At 33.1% G+C, this 13007-nt stretch overlaps 1 protein-coding gene across 1 annotated transcript in view; it reads left to right on the top strand.

Moving 5' to 3' along the window:
* ACADSB (acyl-CoA dehydrogenase short/branched chain) overlaps window positions 1-13007 on the top strand; it is a 44693-nt gene that overhangs the window by 21137 nt on the left and 10549 nt on the right. The window contains exons 6-7 of the mRNA XM_051981599.1: window positions 9428-9553; window positions 10547-10639. Coding sequence (XP_051837559.1) covers window positions 9428-9553; window positions 10547-10639 — 219 coding nt within the window. The remainder of the gene's footprint in view (window positions 1-9427; window positions 9554-10546; window positions 10640-13007) is intronic.

The following is a 13007-nucleotide window of genomic DNA, read 5'->3' on the forward strand; positions in this document are numbered from 1 at the left end:
GTTTAAAAATGAAAAATCTTTTTTCCTTTAAAAATTTTTTTCCTATTTTTTCTTCATTGAAATTCTGTGGTACTTGTATGGTTTATTCTTAAATAGAGAGGCAGCATCTAGAACTGGAAATTACTTTAGATGACATCAAATCCAATATCTTTATAAATATAAAGAAACTGAAGGTCACTGAGGTTGAATGACTTCAAAGTTGGTTGTTGTCCTTTGTGCTTGAAGAGAAGCAAAATGTCATTATTATGCTGGAGTCAAGGTATGGGGTATCTGACCATGGCTGATGAGATAGATCAACACAAGCTCAAAAAGCTTTACCACAGCTCAGGCATAAATAATTCATGTAAACATTTGGATTGAAGATATCTCTATTGTAAGTAACATAGGTAGGCAGTAGGAGAACCAGGATTGAAGCAATGACTAATTTTGGAGTTTTTTTCATTATTAAAGGTTGAATAGTCTGTTTTAAATTCTGGCTTTGTGAGCTGTTCAATGTTTGGCAAGGGAACTTTAGTTTTCTTATCTCTACAGTGATTTTAGGAATATCTGCCACATAGATTTACATGAATCATGTGAATGAACAAATGAAAAAGCACTCATTAAATGCTTGCTATATACCAAGAATTAAGCTAACTGCTGGTTACTTCTGCAAAAGTGAAAACAGTCTCCTGACTAAAGGAGTTTACATTCTAATTAAGAAAGCATATATAGGGGAATGGTTTCTATGAAGGAGTATTCTGATTTGAAAAATTAGAAATAGAGTTCTGGGGGCAGAGCCAAGTTGGTGGAGTGAAGCCAGAAAGCTGCTGGAGCTTTCCCAGTTTCCCTTGAAAAGTACATGAAACAAATCCTCTGAACAGAATCTGACAAAAAGAAACCAATCTCCAGCTCAAGATAGATTGGAAGAACTTCAAGAAAGGTCATTATCTCTGAAGTCAGAGATACTTAACCCCACTCAGATAGTATCTAGAAAAGTCAGTGAGAGGGTCTTAATCACAGATCAACAATTGAGACTTTTGGTCTTGGTTCAGTGGTAGAGCAGACCAGTGAAGTGGTTTCTAGACCAGGTCAAATTGCTATTGAGGGAAACCAGTCTGTTACCTGGAGAGAGCAAGTGGGACTACCTCTGTTGTGAGCAAGACACCAAACACAAGGGGCCTCTGTGTTCAAAGCCAAGGCTCAGAACTGCACAGGAAGCTTGGGATTGTACCCCCTGTGCCCTAGGAGCAGAGTTAAACCTTAAAAATCACGAAATAGGGGAAAAAAGAAAAGAAACAGAAAAGAACCTTAACTGTAGAAAGCTACTATGGTGACAGAGAAGACCAAAACACCAATTCAGAAGAGAACAAAATGCCTAAATGGAAATTTCAAAGGGTGATATGGATTGGTCTCAAACCCAAAGAAGTTTCTTGGATTGCTTTCATTAAGGATTTTAAAAGGCAAGCAACTTAGACAAAGGAAGAACAAAAATCGACAGAAGAAAATAATTCCTTAAAAAATACAGTAGGTCAAATGCAAAAAAAAAAAAAAAAAAAAAAAAAAAAAAAATCCACTGAAGAAAGCAACACCTTGAAAAGTAGAATGAATCAAATAGCAAAAGAGATACAAAAGCTAACTGAAGAAAATCATATAAAAAGAGTAAAGGTAAAAGGCTAGAGCAGAATTTATTATACTTCAGCTGAAGCAAAAAAACAAAAACATAGCAATTCTGCTATCAGATAAAAACAAAAATCTCCTTAAAAGAGATAACGAAGGAAACATTTAAAGCTGTAGAAAATGAAGTGGTATTGATACTGAATGTATATGCACTGAGTGGTATAATATCCAAATTCTTAAAAGAAGTTGAACCATTTAGAGGAAGAAATAAACAGCAAAAATATATTAATGAGGATCTCAACTTACCCTCTCAGAAGTAGATAAATCCAACCACAAAATAAATTAGATAAAGAAATTAGACAAATCTAACCATAAAATAAACAAGAAAGAAAATAGAATCTTAGAAAACTTAAATATGATAGATCTCTGGAGAAAATTGAATAGAGATAGAAAGGAATATGTCTTTTTCTCAGTAGTATATGGCACCTACATAAAAATTGATCACGTATTAGGGCATAAAAACCTTACAATCAAGACAGAAAGACAAATAATAAATGCTTCCTTTTCAGATCACAATGCAATAAAAATTACATTTAATAAAGGGCCAGGAAAATATAGACTAAAAACCATTTGGAAATTAAATAATCTACTTCTAAAGAAGGAGTGGATCAAACAACAAACCATAGAAGCTATAATTTCATCAAAAAGAATGATAATAATGAGACAACATACCAAAACCTATTGAATGCAGCCTAAGCAGCCAAAGGGAATTTTATATTTTTAAATATTTACATGTATAAAATAAAAAGGGGAACATGAGTAAAATAAAAATTGGGCATGCAATTAAAAAAGCTAGAAAAATAACAAATTTGAAAAAATAGGCAAAGAATAGGCCAGATTTCTTTTATGATCCAAATATGATGCTGAAACCTAAACCAGGAAGAGGCAAAACAGAGAAAGAAAATTATAGACTAATATGCCTAATGAATAATGATGCAAAAATGTTAAATATTGACTTAATTATTAAATTAAAAAATTAAATATTAGCAAAGAGATTACAATAATTTATTGGCAAGATAATATACTATGATCAAATGAGATATCAGTAATGCAGGGCTGATTTAATAGAAGGAAAACTATTGGCATAACTGACCATAATAACAAAACTAACAGAAACCATATGATAATAGATGTGGAAAAAAACTTTTGGTAAAATACAGTATCTCTTCCTGTTCAAAACACTAGAGAATATAGGAGTAAATGGAGTTTTTCTTAAAATGATAAACAACATCTATCTAAAATTACCAGCAATTATTATTTGTAATGGGGAGAAGCTAGATGCATTCCCAGTAAGATTAGGAATGAAACAAGAATATCCATTATCATCACTATTATTCATTACTATACTAGAAATGTCTTTAACAACAAGAAAGAAAAAGGAATTAAAGGAATTAGAGTAGGCAATAAGGAGATAAAATTATCATTCTTTGCAGATGATATAATGGTATACTTAGAGAATCCTAGAGTATCATCTAAAAATCTACTTTGAAACACTTAAAAGATTTGACAAAGTTGGAGAATATAAAATAAACCTACACAAATCATTAGCATTCTGTATGTTATTAACAAAGTCCAACAGAAAGATAAAAAGAGAAATTCCATTTAAAATAATTGTAGACAAAATAAAATATTTTGAGTGTCTTATCTGCCAAGACAACCCAGGAACTCTATGAACACAATTACAAAACACTTTTCACACAAATAAAGTCACTTCTAAACAGTTAGAAAAATATCTATTGCTCATGGATAGGCTGAGCTAATAATAAAATGACAATTCTATCTAAATAACTACTTGTTCATTGCCATAATAATCAAACTGCCAAAAAATTATTTTATAGATCTAGAAAAAAATAATAACAAAATTCATCTGGAGGAAGACAAGGTCAAGAATATGAAGGGAATTAATGGGGAAAAAAGTACAAAGCACAGCAACCTAACAGTTCCAGACCTAAACCTCTATTATAAAGCAGTAGTCACCAGTACCATATGGGACTAAGAAATATAGTGGTGATCAGTGGAATAGGTTAGATGCATATGACACAGTAATCAATGACTGTAGAAATCTAGTGTTTGACAAACCCCCTAACTTTAACTTCTGGGATAAGAACTCACTATTTAACAAAAATTGGTGGGGAAAATGGAAAATTGTTAAGGAACAGGTAAATTCTCCGAGAGCCTCCACAATTGTAGATCATAACATCTGAAGGAGTTGCAAGGCAGTCTTTGCTGACACAGGTGTTGTGGACTGGGAATGAGATAAATTAGAGGCAGAGGGAAGAAGAGAAAGGTCTGAGAACAGCCACTGCCTCTCAGTCTCCTTGTATCATCCTCTCGCAAGATGAGATCCATTCTGGGTTGGATCTCTAAGCAGCCATTGTCAGGTGGCTCCTGTGTATTCCAACAGCTCTCCCGTGTATTCCAACAGAAACTGATGTATCAGAAGTGCAGCATAGATCTACAACCTCATACCTTATACCAAAATAACATCAAAATAAATATATGATTTAAGTGCAAAGGATGATATTATAAGTAAAGTAGGAGAGCAAGCAATAGTTATCAGATCTTTAGAAAAGGGAGGAATTTATAGCCAAAGAAGAACTAGAGGACATTATCAGATGCAAAATAGACAACTTTGATTATATTAAATTAAAAAGGTTTTGCACAAACAAAACCAGTGTAGCCAAGATTAGAAGGAAAGTGGAAAGGTGGGGAAAATTTTTATGACTAATATTTCTGATAAAGGCCTCATTTCTAAAATATATAAAGAATTGTCTCAAATGTGTAGAATGCAAGTCATTCCCATTGATAAATAGTCAAAGGACATGAACAATTTTCAGATGAAGGAATTAAAACCATCAATAGTCACATGAAAAATGCTCTAAATCACTATTGATTAGAGAAATGCAAATTAAAACAACTCTGAGGTACCATATACCTCTCAGATTGGCTAAGATGGCAGGAAAAGATAATGATGAATGTTGGAGGGGATGTGGAGAAATTGGGATATTAATGCATTGGTGATGGAGTTGATAAATAATCCAATGATTTTTCAGAGCAATTTGGAACTATGCCCAACAGGTTATAAAACTGCATTTCTTTTGCTCCAGCAGTATCTCTACTGGATCTATATCCCCTCAAAAAATCATAAAAGAGGGGAAAGGACTCTTATGTGCAAAAATATAATAGCTCTTTTTGTGATGGCAAAGAATTGGAAAATGAGTGGATGCCCATCAATTGGGGAATGGCTGAATAAGTTATGATACATGAAAGTAATGAAATACTATTGTTCTGTAAAAATGATGAACAAGCATTTTAGAAAGATCTGGAAAGATTCACATAAACCAATGCTGAGTAAAACTAGCAGAAGCAGGAAAACGTTGTACACAACACAGCAAGATTGTGTAATGCTCAAATATGACAGAGTTGGTTCTTTTCAGCAGTTAAGTGATCCGAGGCAATTACAATAAACTTTGGATGGAAAATGCCATCCCTGTGTTCAGAGAGAAAATTATGAAGACTGCTATATTCACTTTTTATTTCTTTCATATTCTTTTTCTTTTTTCCTGATTTTTTCCTACCAACATGTTTCACATGATTCATGATGTTTTTTTTAAAAAATCTATGTACATGTATAACAAAAAAATATGTATTTTTACATGTAACTGGGGAAAATAAAAATTTGAAAAAAAAGTTAGAAATATAGTGAGGTGTAGAGTAAGGTAAAATGTAGCTGGACCTATTCTTATATGTCATGTACATCTGAAGCAATTCACAATCAGGAGTCACTCCCCTGGGTAAGAGTTCCTAGGAATGACCAGGTTAAGTCCTCCCCAGATTGGTTTCTACTCTAGACAGCCTAAGAAAAGTGAAATGTAGAAGGATCCAGTTCTATATAGAGTAGGTAACTAAGGCAGATAATCACTCCCTCACATCTCAGTAGTTGGGACTCTGCCCAAGAGAACTAGATTTGGAATCTAAAGAAACTGCTTTGCCATTTCCTCAAGGTCTTAGTTTCCTCTTCTATAAAATGATGGTATTTGGATGAGGTGCATCTCAGTTCTTAAATACTAAGTACATAGTCCCATGAAGAGTTTCAGCAATCTGTAAAAAAGTTGATCTAGATGCATCACTTGATCTCTTCTGCACTTCACTCCTTCTGTACCCTAACTCCTGGTCTGTACCACCTACCTGTTCTTTTGGCACTCATTTCATAAACATTTAACAAGTGCTCACTATACATACTGAGCCCTGTGTTTGGCACAAGAGATAGTCTAATAAAACATAGTCTCTGCCTTCCTTGAGCTTATAGTCCAATAGAGGGAGGAGGCACAAGCACATAACAGTGATGTACAAACTATGGCATAATAAAAAATAGGAAAATTAGGCATGATCACAAAGAACATTAAAAACAGGTCATAAAAGATTTCTTTAACAAATGGCTTCTTTAGCCTTAATTGATCAAAGATGGACAGAAGCAGCTACACCTAGAGAAAGAACACTTGGAAATGAATATAAACTGCTTGCATTTTTGTTTTTCTTCCCGGGTTACTTATACCTTCTGAATTCAATTCTCCCTGTGCAACAAGAAAACTGTTCGGTTCTGCACACATATATTGTATTTAGGATATACTGCAACCCATTCATTTTTTTTTAATTTTATTTAATAATAACTTTGTATTGACAGAATCCATGCCAGGATAATTTTTACACAACATTATCCCTTGCAATCACTTATGTTTCGTTTTTTCCCCTCCCTTCCTCCTCCCCCCCCCCAAGATGGCAAGTAGTCCTATATATGTTAAATATGTTGTAGTATATCCTAGATACAATACATATTTGCAGAACCGAACAGTTCTCCCGCTGCACAGGGAGAATTGGATTCAGAAGGTAAAAATAACTCAGGAAGAAAATCAAAAATCAAATAGTTCACATTCATTTCCCAGTGTTCCTTCTTTGGGTGTAGCTGTTTCTGTCCATCATTTATCCAATGAAACTCAGTTAAGTCTCTTTGTCAGAGAAATCCACTTCCATCAGAATACATCCTCATACAATATCGTTGTCGAAGTGTATAATGATCTCCTGGATCTGCTCATCTCACTTAGCATCAGTCCATGTAGGTCTCTCCAAGCCTCTCTGTATTCATCCTGTTGGTCATTCCTTACAGAGCAATAATATTCCATAACATTCATATACCACAATTTACCCAGCCATTCTCCAATTGATGGGCATCCATTCATTTTCCAGTTTCTAGCCACTACAAACAGGGCTGCTACAAACATTTTGGCACATACAGGTCCCGTTCCCTTTTTTAGTATCTCTTTGGGGTATAAGCCCAATAGAAACACTGCTGGATCAAAGGGTATGCACAGTTTGATAACTTTTTGGGCATAATTCCAGATTGCTCTCCAGAATGGCTGGATTCGTTCACAACTCCACCAACAATGCATCAGTGTCCCCGTTTTCCCGCATCCCCTCCAACATTCATCATTATTTTTTCCTGTCATCTTAGCCAATCTGACAGGTGTGTAGTGATATCTCAGAGTTGTCTTAATTTGCATTTCTCTGATCAATAGTGATTTGGAACACTCTTTCATGTGAGTGTAATAGTTTCAATTTCTTCATCTGAAAATTGTCTGTTCATATCCTTTGACCATTTATCAATTGGAGAATGGCTTGATTTTTTATAAATTTGAGTCAGTTCTCTATATATTTTGGAAATGAGGCCTTTATCAGAACTTTTAATTGTAAAGATGTTTTCCCAGTTTGTACTGCAACCCATTCAACATGTAAAGGACTGCTTGCCATCTGGGGGAAGGGGTGGAGGGAGGGAGGGGAAAAATCGGAACAGAAGTGAATGCAAGGGATAATGCTGTAAAAAATTACCCTGGCATGCGTTCTATCAATAAAAAGTTATTAAAAAAAAAAAAAAGAAATCTTTTGGTCTTGGGGACCAAAAATTTTGGTGCAATTCCAAATAAAAGTAATTAACTATTAAAAAAAAAAACCAAAAAAACAAATGGCTTCTTTAATAAATAGGAAATGATACAAAGCTAGAAGAGACAGCTAACCCACTGGAAGAAAGGAACCAACAAAAACAAACCTCTTGGACAGGCTGGAGTATTGGTCTAGATCAAATAAGAAAATTCTGGATGTAAATATGTAATGTAAATGTCAACACATTTAAGTTTAAACAATATCAACATAAGTAAAAAATCATGCAAGAATGACTAGGCAGCAGTTCTTGTGAAAAACAAAAAGATTGAGAGCATACTTAAAGCTTAATATAAGCTAATAGTATGCCATGGTAACCAAAAGAAGCAATGTGTTCTTTAGCTCCTCAGAATAAATTATAATCCTGCTTGCTGTCCTCTGCCCTGATTAGACTGCAATTGTAGTATGGAGTTTGGAATATCCATTTTAGAAAGAACATTCATAAATTTTAGATTATCCAGATGATAATTAAAAACCAGGAACTGGTTGTATTTAATCAAGGAGAAAACTCTTTCAAGGATTTGAAAGACTCTCACCTGGAAAATGGATTTGATTTTTTCTTTGTAGATCCTAAGGCATGTTCTTTTTCAAATATAGATTGGATAATAATTGACTCTTCCAACTCTGAAATTCTATGAAGAGTAGTGGTGCTTTTGCTAACATTATATATTTATTTAAAATTAGTGCTTTTTTTTTTTTTTTTCTGAGAAAATGTGGGAAGAGGCCAGATAGAAAAAATATTCACTGGAGAACTCCTTAAAAATAAGAATTGGCCACATGAGGAAAAAAAGTTGTACAAAAATTCAGTGAAGAAAATAATTCCTTAAAAAGTAGAATTTAGCCAAATGGAAAAGGAGGTACAAAAGCTTACTAAAGAAAGTAATTTCTTAAAAGCTAGAATTGGGTAAATGAGAAGCAATAATGACTTTATGAGACATCAAGAAACAAAATTAAAAGAATGGAGAAATAGAAGAAAATGTGAAAAATATAATTGAAAAAAAACAAATCTAGAAAATAGATCCAGGAGAGATAGTTTAAGAATTATTGGACTACCTGAAAGCCATCGTAAAAGAGTTAGCCTAGGCACCATCTTTCGAGATAATATCAAGGAAAACTGCTCTGATATTCTAAAATCAGAAGATAAAAATAGAAATTCTGAAAGAATTCAATGACCACTACTTGAAAGTGATGACAAAAGGGAAAACTTCCAGGAATATTATTACCAAATTCCAGTGCTCCCAAATCAAGGAAAAAATACTAGAAGTAGCCAGAAAAAAATAATTCACATATCATGAATCCATAGTAAGAATAACACAAGATTTAGCCACTTTTGCACTGAAGGACTGGAGGCCTTGAAATAGAATATTCTGAAAAGCAAAGGAGCGAGGATAACAGCCAAGAATCACCTCCCCAGCAAAACTGAGAATAATATCCAAAAATGGATATTTAATGAAATGGGAGACTTTTAAGCATTCCTGATGAAAAGGCCAAAGCCGAATAGAGAATTTGACTTTCAAATACAAGGCTCAAGAGAAGCATAAAAAGGTTAAATGAGAAAGAAAATGAAATATTAAATATATGTATTTAAAGTCATTTTTTAAAATTAGGGAACTGGTGCAATATATAGCAAGATCTTTCATCATGATAGTTCAATTGAAGTTTGAATTCCATTAATGTTTACGACAGAAGTTTTGTGTTTCTTTTTTGCCTTTAATTCTTTGGAGCCAAAAGTTTAAGAAACCAAAGGTGCTAATGATGCTTTTTACATTTCTTTTCCTAGGGTTACAAAGGAATTACATGTTTCATAATAGATCGTGATACAGAGGGACTTCAAATAGGGAAAAAAGAAAACAAATTAGGAATCAGAGCATCTCCCACCAGTACATTAATATTTGATAATGTTAAGGTAGGTGTGACCTTATTTTCAATAAAACCATTATGTGAAAGGTATACTTGGTGTAAAAAATAATGAAAAGGAGTGACTTCAATGGTAAGATTTTATGATGTCAAATTACATGTTTGAAGTTCTTGAATATTTTAATTTAATCTGATCCTGATTCCTTTAGAATTAAACCATGGGCAGTACTTTTGGTCTTATCCTACAACTTAATATTATCCTTGTTGAATTATTACCAGGTAACCTAATTTTGCTTGTAGTTATGAACATGCAGTTATATAAAGTTGATTTTTTAAAAATTCAAATGCAAAATAGCATTAAAATACATTGTAATATCATAAAGGACCACAAGGTGGCGATGTTATTCTATGAAAGTTTTACCCTTCTCTGTAAAATGCACTCAAAGGGAGTTAGGGTCTTCATTGAAAATGAAATAAAATTTTATATTCCCTTTTCTTAATTTTAAAAGCTAATGAATAAAATATTTTAGATTTATTTCTCCATATCATCTAAACCCCAAAGTAAATTTTTTTTATTTATGTGGTCCTAAATTGATTTTTTTTGATTATTGCTGATTAGTGACCCTAAGAAGCAAATTTTCTCGCTATTGTTACATATTCACTCTGAAAAATATTCAGTATTTAATTAAATATCATCATGCACTTCACCATTTATTTTGCAGATAATAGTAACAAAATGTAAATTAAGAGACATTGTATCTATTTTTATGTTCTAAATCCAAATAATACTTCCTCCTTGCTTCCACTTTTTATGCAATTATCCTGAGTCAGAGACTTTACAAATAGTCTAATTTAGCCCTTTCATTTTATAGATGAGGAAACTAAGACACTAAAAGGAGAAAAAAATCTAATGCCCATTATAGTCTATTGGGCTGCTCTCATTGTGCAAATACATTTATGTTTTCAAGTTAGAATATTAAATAGTATATGTTACGTCTTGAGAAAATAAAATGAAAAATAGTGGAATATTTTTATTCTTCAGGTACCAGTAACTAATATCCTAGGACAAGTTGGCCATGGGTACAAATATGCCATTGGAATGCTTAATGAAGGAAGAATAGGAATTGCTGCACAAGTGAGTAGTACCTTCAAATGTTCAAATTAATATCACTTGTATTTGAATCAATGAAGCTATGGCAGTTAGGAAGGCTAGACCAGATTGTCAAAGCAAACTTCTAGAAAAGCTTATTGCCACTAGATGTCACACTTCTTTTACATAATGAAAAGAAAATGGCTATTTAAAGGGAATCTCTTTTTAAAATCAAGGACAAGAAAGCAGAAAAATCCAGAGGGAAAAAACTTGACTCAGTGCTAGCAATTTTTCTCCATTTTAAGAGCACCAAAATAATAACTAATATCCGTGTTGGTATTTCCAAAATGTATCCTAAAATTAAATATGGCTTAAGGAAACAACTTTGCAAAGCATAAAATTCTTATTAAAAAGCCTTTTAAAAAAAGTTGGAAAGTCAGATAGAAATAGTATAAACTATGCTAAATGGTGATAGATAGCATTTTGGGACTCTTGGCTACTTTGTTTAGTTTTAACAAGAACAAGTCGAACATATTTTATATAGGCATATAAATAATCAGAATCAAAGAAGCATGTAAAATATTATTTAAAGGTCATTCAGATTTTCTTTTTTTGGTCTCTGTATAACTCTTCAATTAAAAAGAGTTATTTCCGTAGTTCTTCCATGTAAAGTAAATAGCAGAGCATATGGATGGGAAAGGAAATCTTTATACTGAAGATTTTTTTTTTTTACATTTACACTTTACACTGGCATATAGTCAAAAATATGCCAGAAGTAAGACTTAAAGACAAGCATGTCTGACTCCAAGGTTGAGTTCTCTATATTCTACTTCTATGATACCTCTCAAGAATTCTTGTGACTGCTTTTGATTCATGATGATTATTTTTCTCAGTTAAGTAAGTGAATCTTCCATTGATACTCTGTTGTAGCACCCTATTCTATTTGTATAAAATCTTGGCAGAGAATATGGTGACCAAAAGGATTTTTTTAAAACAAAATCTTTTCATCATTGAGGTCAAGGGAACCACCACATTTGGACTATAACACCGGGCGCTGATGTGCTTCATGAAGAAGGAAATGAAATTGAAGAAAACAAAAATAAGAAGCCAAATTAGAGTAAATTTATGCTGAGATGCTGCTAGCAACACTGTTTTGAGGGTATAGAACTATTGATTCTCAAAGCATTTGAAAAAAGGGAATATTCCCAAGATGGAAAAAAAATTAGTCATATCACCAGGATCAAAATCAATGACTCTTTGCCTTTTTCATCTTCATTAAATTTTATGAGAATAATCTACATATTCTTCAAGAACATCCCCGAAAGTATGAGAATGTTCTAAACAATGTTCTAAGCAGACTGAAGAATCTAATATCCCATTAGGCTTATTTGTTGAGTACAGTTATATATTTGTTCCAGTATAACAGAATGCCATTTTAAAAGCTCTCCTACATAGAAGTGATCATGCATATTTAAGAATTGGACAAAAGTAGTAAATCTGCAGACATTTATTAAGTGCCTACTTTTGTTCCAAGCATTTTGTGAGGTACCTGGAATGTTGTAAAATGAACTCATCTCTGTCCTCAAATGGCTTATCTTCTCCTGGGGGAGACAATATATATCATAGATCTGCATATGTAAAATGTATGCAAAAGTGAATATAAGGTAGTTTTAAGAAGGAGGGTTCAGGTATCTATGAGATCATGTAAATCAATGATCTGTGAGATCATTGAAAATTGTATTTTTGAACAATTATTTTAATTACTACAAGTTTCTCTCTGAAATAAAGCCCATCCTTTTAATGCCCATACTTTTGTAGTACTCTCAGAATATGTGGAGAGTTTGAAGAGACTGTAATCATATGATCATATGGCACTTGAGTTGAGTGTCCAAAGAAACTAGGGATTCTGGGAGGTCTGAGTGGAGAGGGTTAGGGTATTCCAGGCATGAGCCTGGACTGTGCAAGGACAAGGTAGAGGATGGAGTGTCTTCTCTACAGCATAGCAAAAAATATATAATAGATTGTTATCTGGAGTGCAGCAAATATGAAGGGGAGGGAAGAGAAGGGGAGGATCCAGGTTGAGAAACACTCTTCTAAGTGCCAAACAGATTATATTTAATCCTAGATAGATGACAGCTCTTATAATTCCTTGGAAGATGTAACAGCAGAAAGACAGTATGGGGCAAAGAAGGATCTTCTCTCATCTGTAAAAAGAGGAATTTGAACTAGATGAATTTCAAGGACCCTTTTGACTCTAAATCTGAAATTCTTTGAATATTCGTAGCAAGTAAAATTTAAAACAGGGAGATGGATGCTTTCTAAGTGTGGTTTTCATTGTCATTTAGGATGTTTACTCCTTTCAAAAGTACATCAAATATTATCTTCTACACAAATCCTTTTTTTCCCACCCAAA

This window comes from Antechinus flavipes, chromosome 2 (genome assembly GCF_016432865.1).
Source record: "Antechinus flavipes isolate AdamAnt ecotype Samford, QLD, Australia chromosome 2, AdamAnt_v2, whole genome shotgun sequence".
Lineage (NCBI taxonomy): Eukaryota > Metazoa > Chordata > Mammalia > Dasyuromorphia > Dasyuridae > Antechinus > Antechinus flavipes.